This window comes from Falco punctatus, assembly GCF_963210335.1.
Source record: "Falco punctatus genome assembly, chromosome: 6".
NCBI lineage: Eukaryota > Metazoa > Chordata > Aves > Falconiformes > Falconidae > Falco > Falco punctatus.
This window is the reverse complement of record NC_137585.1, coordinates 89,892,573-89,912,314: the sequence shown is the minus strand read 5'-3', so window position 1 is coordinate 89,912,314 and position 19,742 is coordinate 89,892,573. Positions and strand designations below refer to the sequence as shown.

Here is a 19,742-nt window from a genome sequence, read left to right as displayed (position 1 = left end):
CACAGTTGCTGCATTTTGTTTACCAAGTTTCTGATGTCTCCTTCTTTCAGCCGCTCTATCTTATATTCACAAGATTGTGTATATTTTTCAGTATCATTACAAAAATAAGTTTTGATTGAAATCTTTTTAAAAATACTTAGTAGGAATAACCTTTCCAGAGGAAAAACACTCTTTTATAGCTGGTCAGAAAGTGGAGTTCATCATAACTCACTGTTGAAATTATTTTTTTTTTAAAGCATTTTATAATGTATTCATTACTGAAAATCCACAAATATACTTGAGCGGGAAAGATGCACTTTTGTTTGTTCTTCCTGCTAAAGCATAGCTTACTTTCATGGTGGAGTGTTCGTGTAGGTGAAAATACAAAAATAAAAGCAAAAAAAAAGATCATGAGTCAGTCCTAAAAGCAATATGAAATTATGAATGACAACTCAATGTCCTGCCTGGCTTGTCTAATAACTTTGTTAATATAGTAGTCTAGATTCTGGGGGCAAATTAGTAGAGATTTCGTATCAGGCTAAACACCTTGTTTTGGATAAAGCAATGTGCACAACAGTAAGCAGTACAGGGAGGAGACAGGCTGAGCTTACCTAAAGATTTTACTTAGAGTATCAACAATCATCCATTTTTTTTGTCTAGATCTCTTGTTTTCTTCTCTTTCTTAAGTGTAAATTTGTTCTTGCTCATTTTAGGTCCTTGTATCAGCAAAAATCAAAAGAGCTTAAGGAGAATTGACTATGAATAGATGAAACATTCTGTATTGAATATCTGAATATCTGTCTCACTTGTAGAATAATTATTCCACCCATCGCTTTCTTCTGACGAATGGAACACAACTGCTGCCAGTTAAGTCTACTAATTGCATCTTTCGTATCAACTTCCAGCTCTTTCTGTTAAACTGTAATATGCTCTATCAAGTATATTATTCTGTAGATATGTTTCTTGGCGTTCACACACAACAGATATTTTTGTCATGCATGCATTCCTCTGCAAGAGTGAGGGAGTGTGAAAGAATGCACTGAGCAGTGTCAGATGAAGCTCATTGCTATTCTGACAGCATGACTGGGCTCCTTTAGGAGGGCATTCAATCCTTGGCTTTCATTCCCTCACACTGATGTGATAACAGAATAAAAGAGCTTTACAGCTGATTGAAGTCAAGTAGTTGGGCTATTGTAAATGCTCACAAGAAGATTACCGATGAATACCATTACTGCTGGAGGTTGGACTAGCAATTGTGCATGTCCGTGCTTTCTTATAGAGAACAAATAATGAAAGAGAGCATGTGTTAATAATTATGGAGTTAGCTGTGCTTTCCTTTTCTACAGGGAAGATGGTGGTGTCCATTTGACTTCAGCGTGCTAAGAGTTGTATGATGCATGTTAACCAAGTTCTGAGAAATCTTCATTTTTAAGTGGTAATTTGAGCTGTGGCTGTATTATTTCTCTAGTTCTGAATACCAGAATAAAGAAAATTGAGTATGATTCTCTGTTTTAGTCTGGAGTCAAAAGGTGCTTGGCCACTTCAGGAAATAATGGAAATTCACAGTTTTCCATCGTTTGCATTGCAACATTCTCGTTTTTCTTGTGACAGGAGACAGATTGAAGGCAATGAATTTATTACGGAATATTGAACATTCTTTGCATATAAATGAAGCAGATGGCTGAGATAGTCTCAGACTTCTGTGGTTTAGTTTGGCTGAACGTTTTTGAAACTAAAATACTTTGTGTCTGATTGTCTTTTCATGCATAGAGGGGATATATGGGAAAACATTACGTCAAATTCGCAGTCTCACTTTTTTCTGTTATGCTTGTAAGCGATGATGGAAATAGAAGATACAAAAACTCTGCAGGAAGTCTTTCCTGTGCTAGAGGATTGTTCTTAAATACCTGTACTACCTCTGACAGGACACTGGGTACTCCCTAAACGCTCGGGTCCACCTGAGCTTGGAGGTGGGTTAACACAGCTTCTCCTCTTTAGCTTGAAAAAATTCCAAAAAGGCTTTTTGAATTGTTTTAATGCTGTTTTTTGCTAAGTAGAAGTTATAATAATTAGTTTCTTTACTCGTCACAGAATCCTTTCTGTTTATGAGAGAGCAGAAATAAAGAGTTTGTATGCAATGCTACAGCTATGCAGTGCATCTTTGTAGGGCAGGTTTGCTTCCAGGTTTCATTTATAACTTTGAGTGTCTGCATTGGGAAATAGTGCAGTGCGTAGGAGTGGATCTGTGGAAAATCTACAATGCAAGCCATGGTTCGGTACATGAATCACAGAATTGTTTACGTTGGAAAAGACCTTTAAGACCATGGAGTCCAAACTGTTAACACCGCCAAGTCCACCACTAAACCATGTCCCTAAGTGCCACATCTCCACGTCTTTTTTTTTTATACCTCCAGGGGTGGTGACTCAACCACTTCCCTGGGCAGCCTGTTCAATTCTTTACCACCCTTTTGGTAAAGAAAATTTTCCTGATGTCCAGTCTAAACCTCCCCAGGTGCAACTTGAGGCCATTTCCTCTTGTCCTATCGCTTGTTATCTGGGAGAAGAGACCAACACCCACCTTGCTACAGCCTCCTGTCAGGGAGTTGTAGAGTGTGATAATTTACATACTTCTATCCCCTGAGCCTCCTTTCCTCCAGGTTAAGTAACCCTGGTTCCCTCAGCCAGTCATCATAAGACTTGTTCTTTAGACCTGTTACCAGCTTCATTGTCCTTCCCTGGACATACTCCAGCACATCAGTGTTGTTCTTATATTGAATGTGTGTGAGAATGGATTTCAAAAGAATGCAAACCAAAACACTGCAGTAACTGTGCCCGGAATGACTTTCTGAATCCTAGGAATCTCCTCGGAGCCCTCTCTGGCCGCTCTGCATGTTTGCTTCCTGATCCTCTCATCAGTCTTTCTGGCACTGTTTGGTGCAGGTCCCCAGTTCTTTGATCTAATTTTTCTTGTGGTCTTCACTGTGGTCACTGGAACTTTCCTTCCTGGGGGTCCTCTGTTGTTCTGAAAGGAAACTCTTTAGGGATCTCAGTTTTCCTCTGGAGGCATCATCCTGACCTTGTGGTGTCTGTTTTTTAAAAGGAGTATAACCCACACAAACTGAAAACATATTAAACTGACAATCTTTCACCATAGTCTTAAATTGGATCATCATGAATATCCATATGATTACTGTACACTGTATAGAGTAACTTTTAATATATTTTTCCATTGTTTTTGATAGGTGACAATAATTAGATGCTGCTGTGATTCTTTTGTCCTTTATCTGTCTTTGAGAACAATAGCAATAATTCCGTAGATTGTGTTGATACCTCTGAACGAAAAAGGTATTATGAAAAGTAATAAATGGAAATGATGCCTCCAACTTATATTTGCTCTGAATTTGTTTCTAATGGAACTTTTATGAAACACAATAAATAGTATTGAAAATGAAAGTTTTATGTAGTGGCTTTGGAAATAGTAATAATACTTTGAATAACCTAAATAGATATAAAAAGCTATACAACAGCTTTTTTTGCATTCTAGGCAGAAATAAATAGTTTATTTTGGAGGGGAAACATGGTCTAGTAGATAGAGCAATAGAGATAACAGTTGAAATGGCTGTGCTTTCTTGCTTTTTTTTTTTGTTTAAATACTGTCAATTCTTTTTTCTTCTCTTTTGCAAAAAGTTATGGTTGATAATTTCCAGGTAACATCAACAACCTACCATTTTTTTTTCTTCCCATAAATGGAGAACAGATTTTTTGAAAGATTTGTAATAATTATTAAATACAAATCATCTCAACAAAAACTGTATCTTCTAATTATCTTTTGATAAATTCTCATGTAGCTGAAAAACATTATTATACATTGTGCTGAAATACCTTTCCACGAAATTAACAGTAGCTTTTTCATGATTGAGGCTTTAAATTCTAATAGTCTTCCTGTTTGTTAATAAACAGGTTTTTCTTCTTTCTAACTAGATTCTTTCTTTCTTTGTGGTAATTTATCAAACCTGTGGAAAAGCAGTGTGTTAGTGGGAAAACAAATCAATCTGTCCTTTCTGAAAGGCATAAACAACTTTCATTAATGATACTTTTTTAAGGTTTATATTGCAGATAGAAGAAGTTGTCTCTTAGCTGTGTTTTCACTTCATTTTAATATTTCAGGAAAAGTTGCTTTTATGGGGGTGATGTGCTGTTGTTTTATTTTGAGATGATCCAATACTTGCTTTTTAATAAGACATTTTCATAATTAAAAACCTTAATTTTGTTGAGATTTTAAAATACATCTTGTATTTTTGAAGTTAAATACTTCAGTGCAGACTAGATATTTGTATGACTGCAGTATTTTTTTTTCAAGTGTGTTTATTAATATGATCTTGGAATACCTGCTATGTAAATTAGGGATGTGGTAAAGAGGTGTTTGGTTTTCTGAGTTTCTGACTTGTAGATTCCCTTCCCCTGTGGTATTGAGTCCCATTTTATTACACACACATTCTTCATATCTTTTATTTTAACTGGGTTATGACTTGTTTTGTTTTGGTGGGTTTGGGGGTTTTATTGTTTGTTTGGGTTAGGTTTTGTTGGTTTGGGGTTGGTTTTTGTTTTCTGTTTTTGTTTTTTTTTTTTCTAATTCTCTTTGTCTCTGGTCCTGTACCCTTTATGGAAACAGAACTGTGCAGCTGGGATCCCTGTAGGCTCTCGGTGCACAGTGCATGACAACCTTTGCTTCCTGCCTGTTACTATAGTAGCAGCACCTTGTCATTTTTCAGAAATGAGTATTAATTAGTTTTATAGTTTTAAGACCCCAGGGATGCAGAGGCTTTTCACAGCCATCCTTGCTGTCTGAAAGTTATGTGGCGAATGCAGATTCTTAAAAGGCATCCAGGATCCATCTTCAGTAGCTCATCACTGGTCCTGAGAATTTTAAAACTTCTTGAATCAGTTAATTGTTTGACACCACTATTTCTATTCCTGTACCTGGATAAGCAGTTTCTGCCGTGGTTCTGGGAGTCTCTTCAGTGTGTATATCTTCAGTAGAACTTCACATGAGCTGATTTCTTGTTTTACAGTTCATTTTGCAATGCACATTGGTTGGTTAGAGCATGTTTCTTCCAACTAATAGCACGGTACTGCCTCTGTTTTGGATGGAATGAGCTACAGGCATTGTCAGTACATGTTGAGCTTCAGCTTTCCACAGAGCCATTCCATTTTATACTGGTAATTTTTTAAAACTACACTAAAAAATAATGAGTACAGGAAATAGTTTTCAAAAATGGTGTTAGATGATCAGTATTAGTCATCATAAAATCTCTACATACATTTTTTTAAGGTTGTAGAAAAACTAATTGCAATAAATCTTTTAATTTTTATTTGCTTTTTCTACATCCTTTGCCATTTTGATATTGGAGTGTTCAGGAACTTAGGAATACTAATGTATATAAAGTGACTGGTGGTGATGGGTAAGCTGTGTCAAAAACATTGCAGCTGTGTACCAAATGAACCTGTATTTGCAACTTAAATAATATCTGAGATTTTAAAAAAATTGGCATTGACTTGAATGTATATTTGAAACACACAGCTTGACATCCTTCTTTCCAACATTTCAGGGTATATTGTATTCAGATTTTAAAGCCTAAAAGTTCAGAGTCTTCAGTCTTCAATGCTACAAGGAAAACAATGGGGAAAATCTATTCAATTCACTTGAAAAGTATTATAAAGTTGAAGGAAAGATGCAATAAAAATTTATATTTTGATGATACATCTATTAATAGATAAATCTATTATTTTAGTTTACAACTTGGGCAGATGATATTTTGTTTGATTTCTGTTGTAATTTTCTAGTGGCTGAATTGTTATTTTGCCAAATATTTGTTCCTTTCACATTCATTTTGTTGATAAAATTAATCCTGAAGCCTGGCAGCATGATTTTTTTGATTGTCTTATTGTTGCTTGTTACAAGTTAATAAAAAAGATTTGAAGAAAGTTATATAGAAGTATATTTTTTCTTTTATAATAGTAAAAAACAAATCCAGTAAAAGTAATTTATAACCTCAGTCGGCACTCTTTTGAAGGCTTGAATAAAGTAATTTGTAAAACGCTTCTGAAAATGTGGAATGATGTTTAGAAATCGAATGCAGTATGCAGCCCCTGGGTTGTTTTAGTAGGACCAGTGCTGGGGTTTAAAATTATTTGGTCAATAGTCCTTGATTAAGGAATTTGCAGAAGTACTATACTAGATGTTAACTGTGAACTTCAGCTGAAGATTCTGTATTCAGCCAAAAAAAAATTCACCGAGCAAGCTTTTATTTGTATCAAAGCTGTCCTCTGGCTTTTAGCTGCCTAAGGCTGTGGAGGTGCTGATTTAGGGCACTCTTGCTTGCTTTGTCATCTGTTGGAGACTTCTCAAGAGACTGGTATTGAAGACTTGGCCCTTTAAATGTCAACATGGATTAGTGGAGAGATGCTCAGAAAAGCTGGTGGGAGGAAAAAAGCCAGCCATGTGTATTAACAGCAATAAGATTTTAATAACTTAAACTTCACACTGATCATGTCATATCAGATGGGAAAAACATGAAGCTGTACTGGTCATCTCAGGCTGTTGGCATGGAAGAAGCTGTTGTAAGGGCTTTTCAAGCTACTCAACTGTACTGTATCTGTGATGGAGTAACGTTGTCCAGAAAAAAAAACCCATGTTACTCGTAATATTAGAATTACTAAAGTTGTACGCACTTAGGAAAGTATTGATGGTTAGTGTATGATACATCTGAGCTGGAGAAAAGTACAAACGGTATTACTGTCTTGTAATTGCTCAGGGTCCTTCAGGGCTTCAGGGTCAAGACAGATCTTTCGGTTCTCAGAGTAAAGAGTAGTAGCGTCTGAGTAAAGAGTAGTAGCATCAGAGTTAACCTCCAGAGAACCCTGATAAAGCAGATTGCGACAACTCTACAGGTGTTGCCATTCCCAGATAAGTCTTTTGTTTCATGCAGCTGCCCTCAAATCAGTGATCTGGTGTGAAGACTGTTTATTAGTGTAGACTTTAACTTGATTGTTCTGCTGTCCACCAGGTTTTGATTTTTAAACATTTTTATAAGATTCAAAATAAAGATCTTACCTTGATTCAATGTTCTGAGAGATACTTAAGTGCTGAGCAAGCTGTGGCATCCATTTAGATGTTAGCATCTTCAGAACAATAGCGTTATTCACAGGAAGATTTTTTTGCTAAAGCTAATGAGGTCAATTATATGTAGGGGATGTAGTTTCTCATTCTGATCAGAGTTCAGCAAAGCTGCACCTGATCATCACTGTTACTGTTTCTGTACTAACCAGCTGTTGGATGGGAGTAGAAGTAGGCTGAAGAGTATATTTTGGATTAGTTTGGTGAGTGTTTTGGATTAACTGTTTAGGTAAGAAGCAGCTTATTTTATTCACCCGGACAAGATGAAGCTCGTATTGATAGCTGTCAGGCATCTAATGAATTTAATTAAAATACATGCATTATTAACATTTCCAGCTGTGGTATTGAATGACTAGCAATTTTAAGATACTTGGAATGAGTAATGGTGTTGGCTTTTCAGTTGCTTTTGACATCAGCCCTTTTATAAACCTGCAGTTTTGCAGAATCATGACTACAGAGCCTGTGTGCTGGACATAGCTGAAAAGCAGCTGAATAATCTTTTCAGATGATGTGCTTTTTCTTCTGTTTAATCAGTGAAGATGCTGCTGCATACAGCACCTGCCTACTTTAGCTTCTGTGACGTTATTAGTGTGTTAGTTTTAATGGAAGCTAAATGAAAGCATGCAGGCCAAGGAACGTTGTTATGCAGTCATATGGTCACAAAAAGCTCGGTGCATTCAGATCATCATCGTGAGACAAGATTGAACGTAAAGCCAAGTTGCCATCCCTAGATAGAGACTGATTCAGATAGTGTTGGTCTGCAAGGAAGCAGTATTTTCATGAATAAGAGGTAATATTTTTGCTGGCTAGTAAGTGGAGGAAAATACTTGTTCCAACGATTTTCTAATCTCTAGAAGAATACCGGTGATCAGAATATAAGGATTTTGTTGCTAGTTTGAAGAATGTAATGTGGTTTAGTGATGAGAGAAGGGGATGAAAAAAGCTAGTGGTCTGTCTTGAGTATCTTTATAACGGTTGTGCTAGAAACTTGAGTGGGGTCTTGACTGTCATGACGACTAAGCTTGGAAAGATTAGCTTGGAAAACAGGAAAGGAAGGCAATAGCTCATGCTTATTATTAAATACCTTTTTGGTATTTCTGTTCTCACTGTCCTATCCACTTACCTTCTTAGTCAACAAGACAATCTATTAAAAAAAAGTGACCGAATGGGATATGCATATTTGTTTGTTCTTGGTTTCTATGGTGTCTTCCTTGAAAGAAGGAAGAAGTCAGGGAATAGTTTGCTTGACTATCTAGTTGTTATTACTAAAAATAAAAGCAAAACATTGTGTACTTTAAGAAATACCTGCATAAATGTTGGGTTTATGCTCAGAATCTAATAAGACATTTTCACAAAATGTTTACATGCTACATTGATGTAATCATCTGTCAGTTTACAGATGTAGGAGTTTGAGGATTGTGGGGTTTCTGTTCACTGGACAAGAATTCAGTAATATCTTTATTGGATTACTTAATACTCTTTACTCAGATGACCAATAATATTTTGTTTAAGCATTCGTTGCAATCAAAATACCAACTTTTGTCCAGAAAAGCACACATGTAAGCCTCCATATCTGGAAGTGACATACGTGTCCTAAAACATACTCACTAACAGGACGTCTTTGAATTACATGTTGGCAGTGTGTCAGTAAGCGTGTTCTTGTTGCCTATTGCAGCTTCACAGCAAGTAACTTGTTTTTTAATACTGTTGTTTAGATATTTTTGTCTTTCAGTATGCGTGATAGGTATTGGTACATTTATTCAATTTTTTTTTCAATTGTGAAGTGTTAAGCTAAAACTTTTTACTTTTTATAGGTCTGCTTTGAGTAATTAATTTTATTAAAGCTAATAATATGATAAAGCTAAATCAAATTAGTCAATTATACAACTTTTATGCAACTATTTCAGTATCTTTGAAATCCGGGGGCTAAAGGCTCTAGTGGTTGCCTTGAGCGTGGATTATGTATTTCAGCAAAATGTGATAGCTGATGAATATCTGCAGAAAAGGATATCATTGTGCTCTTCTTAATGAACTATTTCATACAAAAAAAAAAAATCAGTCCCATTGTTTAGAATAAAGGGATGCATGTAAATGAGGCTAGTGCTGAAATTGTATTTAAACAATGCTGACAGTTCTTCTATTGTGTCCATTAATTAATTTCCCGGCATCAAGGTTCTCGGGGAATGAACTGTAAAAATAATTAAAATGATACATGAGGTAAATAGTTTAGAAATTCAAAAGGTGAAATAGGGAATTAGTTTAGTAAATATTATTCATACTGCTTATTTGTGCTCATTTGCCTTTTAAAAGCAGGTTATTGAGGAAGTGTGATCTGGTTTTGATTCACATGATCTGCTGAAGTTCTGCTCACAGTTGGAAAAGTTGCCATATTCCTTTTTAATCAATGGTGTGCATCCTTATTTCAAATCAGTAGTCTGCTTAAAGCAGGTTAATGTTTAAGTAAAAATGTTTTGCCTTACAGCAAAATTCTTCAGAACTAGATTAGTTGCAGCATATTTTTACTAATGATCTGAATTCAGTTTGTGCTTGGTAAGGTAAACCATATCTTTAAGCAGAATTTGGTGAATAAAAGCAGTTTTGATTCTGGTATTACACAGCTTTTGCTTTTTTCCACCACATTTTTTGCCAACGAAGTGGTGTCAAGTCACTAGCTGAGGAGGCATTAAAAAGTTTAAGTTCAAGTTAAATCAGTGATTTCAGATAGAATAAATAGGGTCTTAATTAGAAGGAAACTTCAAAACAAACTTCTTTCCAGCTGGACAATCATGTCTGAATAACTGAAGCCCAACTTTAAGCCTAGTTTAAAACAAGTCATTGCAATAAATGTTCTGTCATTGAATGTAGATGAAACAAAGATGAGATAATATTATTTTTTTTTGTATCCCAAATGTGCATGCCTTTGAAAATATTTTGTCTGAAGGTTTTCACTCCAATCTGCCATGTAACCTATAAAAAAAGAAATAGCCTTCAGTTTTTAGAAAGTGTTTTGTGCAACTTACCTGTGCTGGGGGCAGGAACTGGTCTGTCACTTCTGGTTTTATCCTCATCTTACTTGCTCCTCAGCCTTTCCGTAACAACTCAGTCAGTACTTCCATAACTTCTGTCATGCAAGAGGGATTTTAAGTTAAAGTGGGGGACATCTGAGTAAATTAAAGATGCAAAATAAATTTTCTGGGAAATAGCTAGAGGGTTAGACTTTTCAAGCGTGCGGATGTTTTTGAAAAGACTTGATAGTGTCATCTTCTCATATCCTCTTACAGCTTGTGTGATCTGACTGCCTATGCCTAAGCCTTTTTCTGAGGAAAATACTCAGGACTAAGGGGTGCAGGGAAGTGTATGCTTCAGTTTTATATTCATACAAGAAACAAAATACATTGTATGCTTGTGTTTCATGCTGTTACAGGAAGGACATAGTGATGTTCACTGCTAATTAGAGATTCTCTAAGTCATTACACTGCTCCATGGCTTGGTAAGATGATTAGGAGCCATATTAATGGCTCTAACCAAAATACTTAGTTCTTTAATACATTAACTATGGTGAATGAAAGAAAATATAGCTGTAAGTAATCAACTACTTCCTAAAACTTCAGTAGTGTAAATTATCCCCTATTATTTATGAGGACTTATAATGGTATGTGGCTGTTATTTGTTAGCACACTGAAACCAGCCTTTAGTAGTTCTGTTAGTTCTTGCTACTGGTTCTGCTGTTCTCATCACCAAACAAGTTAGGAGGTTTTGATCTCAAATACTTACAAGGAAGAAAAACTTGTAGAAAATTTTTGGGTTTATTTTTTTTTCTACTAGAGGAGCCACAAACATATTAGATTCAGGTTTTATATCTCACCCCTCACCATTCTGTTGGTTTTTGTTAGCTACAAATTGCAGTGAATCATTAGCATTGGTAGAATTCATGCTCACATTGCCAAGTCCCTGTTTTTGACCTGTTCTGTGTAGCCATAACTAGTATGTGAAATAGAAGGTTTTTATCTTCTACTTTGTAGAAATCCAAAGCAGCAGATTACGCAACATTTTCTCCAGTAAGTACAAGGAGCAACTAATGGTTACTCTTCAGTGCTGATAAGAGGCTTATTAACATGGGAAATTACAAAAACAAATCAATAAGCTTTCTGATGGTTTCACAATGCTTAATTCTGCCCTGTATAACTAAATTCTTTTCAAAGTAATGGTGGGAATTAGTGTTGCAAAATTTAGTTGTTCTCCCTGGGTAGAGTTCAGTGTCACCTTGCATTTGTATCAAAGCCATTCTCCAAGAAAACTGCCTTACTCCACTTTCTTCTGTAAATGCCCAGTTCAGCCAGAAAGGACTATAAGGGAGTTGCATAAGAAGCCCCATTCCTTTAGTGAGATCTAGCAACATTCCTGTATGTGGAGGTAATAAACCACCACCCATCAGAAGAAAAATAATTATAAAAGAAAAACACATTTCAGTATTGGATGTTAAAGTATCTCATTGAGTGAATTGCACTTGACATCCTAGTCACAATGAACTTTTTTAAAAACTTAATGATTAATTCGTTGAATGAACTTAATGAAAAACATTGATATTTTTTTTCCCACCACAGTTTATTCCGGAAAAGCTAGGATAAAAAAAGTAAAATACACACTTGAATTTAGTTATTTTTTATTCTATATAAGTTGAACGTATCAGCAAGTGAAGAAGTCAGTAATTGAAATTCTGTTTGCAAAATACAAGCTAATGTAAAAAGTTATGAGATATGCTTTTTAAAAGTAAATGATTAATAGGAGACTGGATAAATCAAGTAAATAGTAATTATCAATAGCATTAATTTATATTTTATATTGATTAATTGTCTTGCTATAAATTTTGCAAGCCATATGAAGCATTCTAACAGGGCAAGACATTGATCCAAAAAAATGCCAGGAATGGTCTGTATTCCTTGTGATATAAACCTCTGCTGCAAAATCCCAGCCACAAGTCATCTTTTGGGAACTGTTGCCAAGTTGTTGACTAGAACAGAGAGGCCAACTACCAAATTACTACGAAAACTGATCTTTGCCTAGTTTTCAGCATAAAACTGTCAAATCTAATAGAACAATGTAAGATAAATAACTTTTTTGAACATGCCTAACAAAAATAGGAAATGTAAACACAGTTCTTGTAAAGTTGTGGGATTGTTTTAAATAGCTCTTCTACAAGGGACTTAGTGAGCACTGAGGGTTGAGATGATAATTTTTGCATGGTGTACTGGAAGTGCCAGATACTTCTAGTTTGCTGTTATGACCTGAAAATGTTAGTTTCCATCACAAATTTTAAAGTGCTATCAAATCTGTTTGTATCAGTTTTAATGCAAAGATCAAACCAACCCATATTTTTTTGTGTTAATTGTTGGATGTTTGCATTAGAAACAGCTACTTATAGGCCTTACCTATAAGAAAGGTTGTTTTTTGGTTTGGATTTTTTTTAAAGCATAAATTATCCAGCTTTGTTGCTATATTTATTTTCAGGTAAGATTCAGCTTAGACAAGTGCTGCTGGTCAGCTACTGGGTTTAGGATCATCCCCTTGGAAATAGTCATGGTGAAATAAAAATAATGGTAGAAGACAATCTGAAATGTGCAAACTCAATAAACATAAATGCTTTTAATAGGTATATTTATGTATAACTGTAAAATACTTTTTAACGTTTATCATGATGAAAATCTGATTTTTTTTTTAGCACCACAGAATAATCAAAATTTCATTATATAACTGGCTCTAAGAATGAAAGTCAGGGGAAGGTTATGACCCTACACGTGTTAGTAGGCTGCAGTGTACAAAGAACATAGTTGCAATCCTCAAAGTATTCCAGTATCTTTCAGAATAACAAGATTTAGGTGACTTCAGTACCATGTTCTCTAAACTTAATCATAATATTCTTTCACCATGAGTAAATATAACATCTTAATAAAGTGTTGTCATGATTTTTATGGTGAGAAATCACCTCTTGCAGAGCTTTAAGAGCCAGTGAACATATGCATTGGGTTGATGAAGCCTACTGAGATTGCTGAAAACAGTAAAGAAGGTTCTTCGTTAAAGGCTATTAAAGAAAAAACGTGGATGTGGAATTAAAGGAATACCCTTGTATGGATAAAACTGTCTGAAAGATGGAAAACTGATGGTAGGAAAAAGCAGACAGGTTTCAAAATTAAAGGAAATCACATTTTATACAAATTTTATACAATTTGTGACGAGGCTTTAGCTCTTTCTGCTGAAACGATTGGAAAAGGGATACAGGAGTAAGTGAGACAGCCAGGTTTGCTGACAACACCATGTTATTGAGAATAATGAAGGTGAGAGGCTGACAGCAAGGAGTTGCAGGACTTCATGTTGCTGTAAACAACCAGGCAGTAAATATGGGCTTCAAGTCAGCTTTCTACACTCAAGCACAAGAAGAAAATATGAGCTCAGTAGCAGTCACGAAAGAAAAAGAAAACTCAAAGGCTGGGAATTACTGGGAAAGGAGAACAAAGCATCATTATGTAGCTATGAGAGTTATGTTCTTTCTGTGTCTTATATACTGTATGCAGCTCGGACCGTATTTCAACATCAGATAATTGCAGGAAAGGATGCTTAAGAAGGCTGAACACTGAGCAAAGATGGTGGGAACCGGTAGATGAGGAATGGTGGAATAGACAAACATTCTAGTCTACAAAAGAGAAGGGAAGATGAATGTACTGAAGAAAGTGAATAGGAAGTGATTGTTCATACTGTCTTTCAGTGTGATAACAGCTTTGAATGAAACTAGCAGGTGTTGGGTTTAAAATAGACATGCTATATAGCAAGCATTTGCATTTTGAAATTCTTTGCCACAGAACTTTGTGATTACCAAAACAGCTTACAGTTGCAAAAAGCTTTGGACAGATAAGTAAAGACAAATCCATTAACAAGTATTAAATGGATATATTCTACAGCTTGTGTAAGGACATCTCTGAGCACTGAAAGTTAAAAGAATGTTCTGAGGAGGTACTGCTATATGCTTGCAGTCTTACACTCGTAGTCATCTGCTGTTGTATGCGCCTGGGGGCAGGATAGTTACCCTGATGGACCTCTCCGTGGTGTGCATGTGCTGTGTTTCTTCTCAGACTGGAACTCTTGAGTCTCAGTTTTGACAGTGAATTGAGTCTGTCCCTAGGAAGGTGAAGGCTTCTGGCTGAGAGAAACTGCAGATTCTGAAGGATGAGCCAACACATTCCACTTTCCATGATGGTCCTGTGCTGGCTTCTTTCTTTTTCTGCCATAGATTGCTTGGATAATTTTGGAACAGTTACTTAAATCTCTTTACAGCTAAAGTATCTGCTCTTTGTAATGTCATAAACCCAGAGTTTCTTATAGTTGCTTTCTTCATCTGTAATCATAAAGTGTGTTGGAAGTCCTTGTGCCTCAGCCACTATTTGCTTGTGGAATGTGGTGGTTTAATACCTAACCCTGGCACAATTTCATAGCTTTAATCATTCCGAATACTTAAAAAATAATCATGATTTGTATTCTACCAACAAATATGATATAACATGAGATATTACACTCCCTAAATGCTGATGTATCCAGGGTATGGGAGGCAGGTTAGACTAATTGTTGACTAGACAATAATCAGTCTAGTCATACAACAAAATTTGCATTCTTTCAGCAATTGTCTAATTCAAGTAGTTTGGGGAGTGTGGTATAAAGAATGTCTTTCATTTCAGCTGCAGAAGAGATCCAGCATTTGCAGGGCAATGCGATATTTGTGATGTTAACAACCTAAATGATTTTTATTGATAATGACAGATGGGTCTTAGATAATGTGCTCTGAGTCGTCTGTAATATGTTCAGAATAAGTCTTCTGGAAGGTTGTACATCTGTCTTGAGATCTTTTGCTAAAATATTTAAATCAAGGTCATTGTCTAGATTTGATTTTAAATAGCTTTTAGCCGGTAGTCTGCATTTCTGTACATTTAGAGATCAAACTGTTTGTATCTTCAAAAGATACACATGGAAAACTGTAATAGGTAGCAGGTGTTAGAAAAGGCAATTATGCATTAGCTGTTTTACTCAATTTCTAAAACTGTCTAAAACTATCCATTGGAAATACTTTGTAGCCTAGACTTATCTCTGAAGCATGATGATTTTTTAAATCTATAGGGGGGTATGCATTTTTTCTTTAATGAATTGCATATTTAAACCTATTTGGTTTCATTTAAGAGCTGAAGAAAATTGTATTGGAAAAAAAAAAAAAGATTGAACAGAAAAATCTCAAGGAAAAGTGCAGGTTCTTAATACTTTGAGATACTTTTTCTGCAGCTCCTCAAAAACATTTTTAGTTTCCAGTATTGCAGTTCTGAGGTTTTTTTGCTTTGAAAAAAATTTTTTAAGCCACTTATCTTGACATTCTGGCTATAGAAGAGTTTTCTTTATTATGTGATACTAGAATGAATTCTCAGGCTTAAAGTCGGAATCTTAGGTTATTGTCAGAAAAAAAAATACTCTGATGATCTAATTTGACTGCCTTTGTAATATTGTTTTCTGAGTCAATGTAAGAGAAAAGAAAATAAACAATTTTGTGAACAGCTACTGCAAGTTGACTTGGATAGTTAAAATGCTGCTTTCAGACAGATTTCTGTGATACTGCCCCCTTCTCTGCTGTGCTTTTGAAGAACTTACATAATGTTGGAAGAGTGAGAAGAAAGTGTATATTAATACCAAACCAGGTTCCTTTCAACTCCCTCATTCTTGCTCATGTCACATAATTAAATAAATGTAAATCTTTATTATATTCAGGTAGAATAAAAAATAATCCAATACATAAAAGATCATGATTAATAGTTATTATTGTAAATGAAATTTTCCTGCCTACAGTCTATTCAGTTTCCCCCTTCTTTATGTGCAAAAATAGTCTGCCTCTTTCTTAATCTACCCTCAGCAGTATTTCTGTACTTTATCTGCTCAGCAGTCTCAGTCCAGCTTTATGTGCCTCCATCCCATAGCAGTAATGTGTTTGGGGTTTTTTTATTTCCCTCCTTTCCTGTTTGATTGCAAATGCTCAGGCTGGTGCCATGCTCTTCAGTTACCTGTTCTTTGAAGCAGATCTAAACACAGATCATAATTCACCAGGTAATGGTGAACCAAGCTGGTTCTTACTATGCCAGAAAGTTTTCACCAGTGACAGTACATACTTCAGAGTGGGCTTCTGGAAAACGCATTGATGTTTTCTTGTATAGACTGTTCACTGAGTCTTAAACACAATCAGTTTTCATTCCACATTACTACTACTACTGTTTCCCTTCCAAATTTGAAGAAAGTTTGTCATTTTTGTGTGATAATGTTGTGTATACCAAAATAACAGAAACTTTTCGTGTATGATTACAAAGCTACTGCTTGAAAGGACATTTTTAAAATTCATGTTAAAAGTGAGAAATTGGTTGCAGCTCAGTGCTGAGAAAAAATAGACCACAAGTACTGTTTCTATACTTAATTTTTAAAAAAAAATAAAATACTTTTTTCTCATTTTAGAGATGAAAATGTTATAAAAGATTTTAAAAGGCTGAATATAAAAAAAATACTGCAAGTTCTGTAAACTTATTTACAGAAAGTAGTAAGAGGGTTGTTTTCTATAGAATTGGATTTCTGCATTTTTTTAGAATTGTGTTTGATTATTTAAATAGTGCCGCAATAGTTTCTGGTATGATAGTGATACCAGCACTTTGCTTACAAGTATGTCTTCTTGGTGTATGATTTTATGCTTTTATATATGTTAACTCTCTATCCCAAGAGAAATGTAAACGCTAAAGTAGATGATGTGGATTTTTCGGGAGGGTGGTAGTAGGTACATGATTCTGTAAAGCTAGTGTTTTTAAGTGGACTTCACTTTGATTTTTCTGATTAACACAAACTCTAGAGACAAGTCGAATTAAAATTACCATATGCTTTGTCTGTCCTGAGATTTTACCATGTTACTCAGGTAACGTTACTCAAGTAGAGTGTTTTCCTAAAGTAGGAGAAATATCACAGGATTTTATAATCAGAATCTTCCTTTTTTGGTTCCAGAATTAACTAACTACTGTTTTCAGCCACAACTACACTTTTATATTTAAAAATTCCCTGTGAATAACTGGCATTGATTTGGTGGACAGGATGGTCTGTGGTTTCTGTAGCTGCTAACATGGTGTAGTGCACTGTGCGCTTCTGTCAGTCCAGGGTAAAGGAGAACAAAGACTAGGAGAAGGAGAACATTTTTACTTCAGTTGTGACAGTGGAGGTCAGTAACGGTACTTTATTGCACTGTTAAAAATGTTATGTGGAAATACTGTGCTCTTCGAGGTTAAATAGCAATAAAATAGATATTTTATCATGTTATGTTTTACATAAGAAGCTATTTTAGTTCTTTATTTAGTATCTTTACTTTAGCAGAACACTGTAGTTTCTAAAGAGTAAACTGCAGTTTAAAATGACCAATAGAGAATATAAAAAAACCTTATACTTTTAAAGCACTACAGTTGGATCTTATAAATTATTTAGATATGGGCATTTAAGTATCCCTACATTTCTCAAATTATGTAGCTTAATTTTATAATTATTATTTCTAAATGTTATTTTAATGAGATTTTACATAGCATTAGTTCACCATCATCACATTGATAATTAAATATCATCTTTTTTTTCAGTTCTCAGTGGTATAGCAAATAAAATCTAAGATTAATTTGGTAATATGAGAAAACTTAGAAGTCTTTTACAAGAAGGATCACAATTTTTTCTAAAATCTTACATATACTTATAAAAACTGTAATTTCTAGGGGGAGTTTTATAAAGTGACTAAATCTACTTACTTGAACTAGGACAGAAAGCTGCAGATTGTAGAATCATGGAATGGTTCGGGTTGGAAGGGAAGTCAAAGATCATCTAGATCCAACCCCCCTGCCATGGGCAGGGACACCTGCCACCAGACCAGGTTGCTCCCAGCCCCATCCAGCCTGGCCTGGAACACTGCCGGGGATGGGGCAGCCACAGCTTCTCCGGGCAGCCTGTGCCAGGGGCTCACCACCCTCACAGGAAAGAGTTTCTTCCTTTTATCTCCTCTAAAGGCTCTTGCAGTTTAAAGCTGTTACTCGTTGCCTTATCACTACATGCCCTTGCAAAAAGCCCCTCTCCAGCTTTCCTGTAGGCCCCTTTAGGTACTGGGAGGCTGCTGTAAGGCCTCCCCGGAGCCTTCTCTTCTCCAGGCTGAGCAACCCCAACTCTCTCAGCCTTTCTTCATAGGAATGGTGCTCCAGCCCTCTGATCATCTTTATGGCCCTCCTCTGGACTCGCTCCAACAGGTCCATGACCTTCTTATGCTGGGACCCCAGAACTGGATGCAGTACTTGAGATGGAGTGTCACGAGAGCAGAGTAGAGGGGGAGAATCGCCTCCCTCAACCTGCTGGTCACGCTCCTTTTGATGCAGCCCGGGGTACGGCTGGCTTTCTGGGCTGGGAGCGCACACTGCGGGGTCGTGTTGAGTTTCTCATCAACCAGCACCCCCAAGTCTTTCTCCTTAGGGCTGCTCTCAATCCATTCTCCACCCAGCCTGCATTTGTGCTTGGGATTGTCCCAACTGACACGGAGGACCTTGCACTTGGCCTTGTTGAACTTCATGAGGTTTCACAGGCCCACCTCTCAAGGTCCCTCTGGATGGCATCCCTTCCTTCCAGCTGTGTCAACTGTGCCACACCGTGTGGTGTCCTTAGCAAAATTGCTGAGGGTATACTCGGTCCCAGTGTCCATGTTGCCAACAAAGATGTTGAACAGCACCAGCCCCAGTAGGAGGAAAGCCACTTGTCACTGGTCTCCTCTTGGAGATCGAGGCATAGAGTTGCTCTGGTCGCAGCGCCCCCTAGGGGCTGCCCTTGGTGTGAGTGGCGATGGCCACTGTTGCCCCCGGCCCTGCCGACGCCTCCGTGCTGCTCTCCTGCGGGTCTTGGTGCTGCCCGGGGGCTTCCCTGGCTCAGGAACCCCCTGTGCACCGTGATCCCCCACCATACTGCACAACGTGCCTGCTCCACAGCTGATTGTCTCGGCAATCAGAATACAAATCTGAGTTGTAAATGTTTTGCGTTACAGTGAGTAGATTTTTCTGCTTTAATAAAAACCTCTAATTCAGTCACATACAGACCAGGTTTATTTTTAAAATGCGTAATGATTTCCTACAGCAGAACTTATAAAGAAAAAGCTACTAGCAGTAGTACGGTTTGCCCTTAGTAACGGAGATGAAGCATATGTTCACGCCAGAATGTTGAGCTAGGCAGTGCAGTATTTCATGCCAGATATAACCTGATAGATAACATCAGGGACTAAAAACACATCTGTAAAGAAGGAATTTAAATATGAGAAATGGATGAATACCTCCCCGTAATTCCCGTTACAGATAATAGCTGTGAATAGTTCTGGCATAGATGAAATGCAAACGTGCTTCTGATAGGAAGAGAGAGATGTAGCTGACATTTGTAGTTAGCAGCGAATGCCATAAGACTACACTTGGGGTATATGGTGCTCAGAAGTATTGTTTGTGTACTGAAAGGATGATCTATTTTTATT

General features: G+C 36.4%; 1 protein-coding gene across 2 annotated transcripts in view; it reads left to right on the top strand.

Annotated features, from left to right (window-relative positions):
- TBC1D22A (TBC1 domain family member 22A) overlaps positions 1-19,742 on the top strand; it is a 180,871-nt gene that overhangs the window by 127,491 nt on the left and 33,638 nt on the right. The window contains exon 12 of one of the 2 annotated variants that reach the window (XM_080394101.1): positions 693-19,742. The exons of the other annotated variant lie outside the window; for it this stretch is intronic. Coding sequence (XP_080250227.1) covers positions 693-725 — 33 coding nt within the window. The 3' untranslated portion in view covers positions 726-19,742. The remainder of the gene's footprint in view (positions 1-692) is intronic. 2 annotated transcript variants of the gene reach the window in all.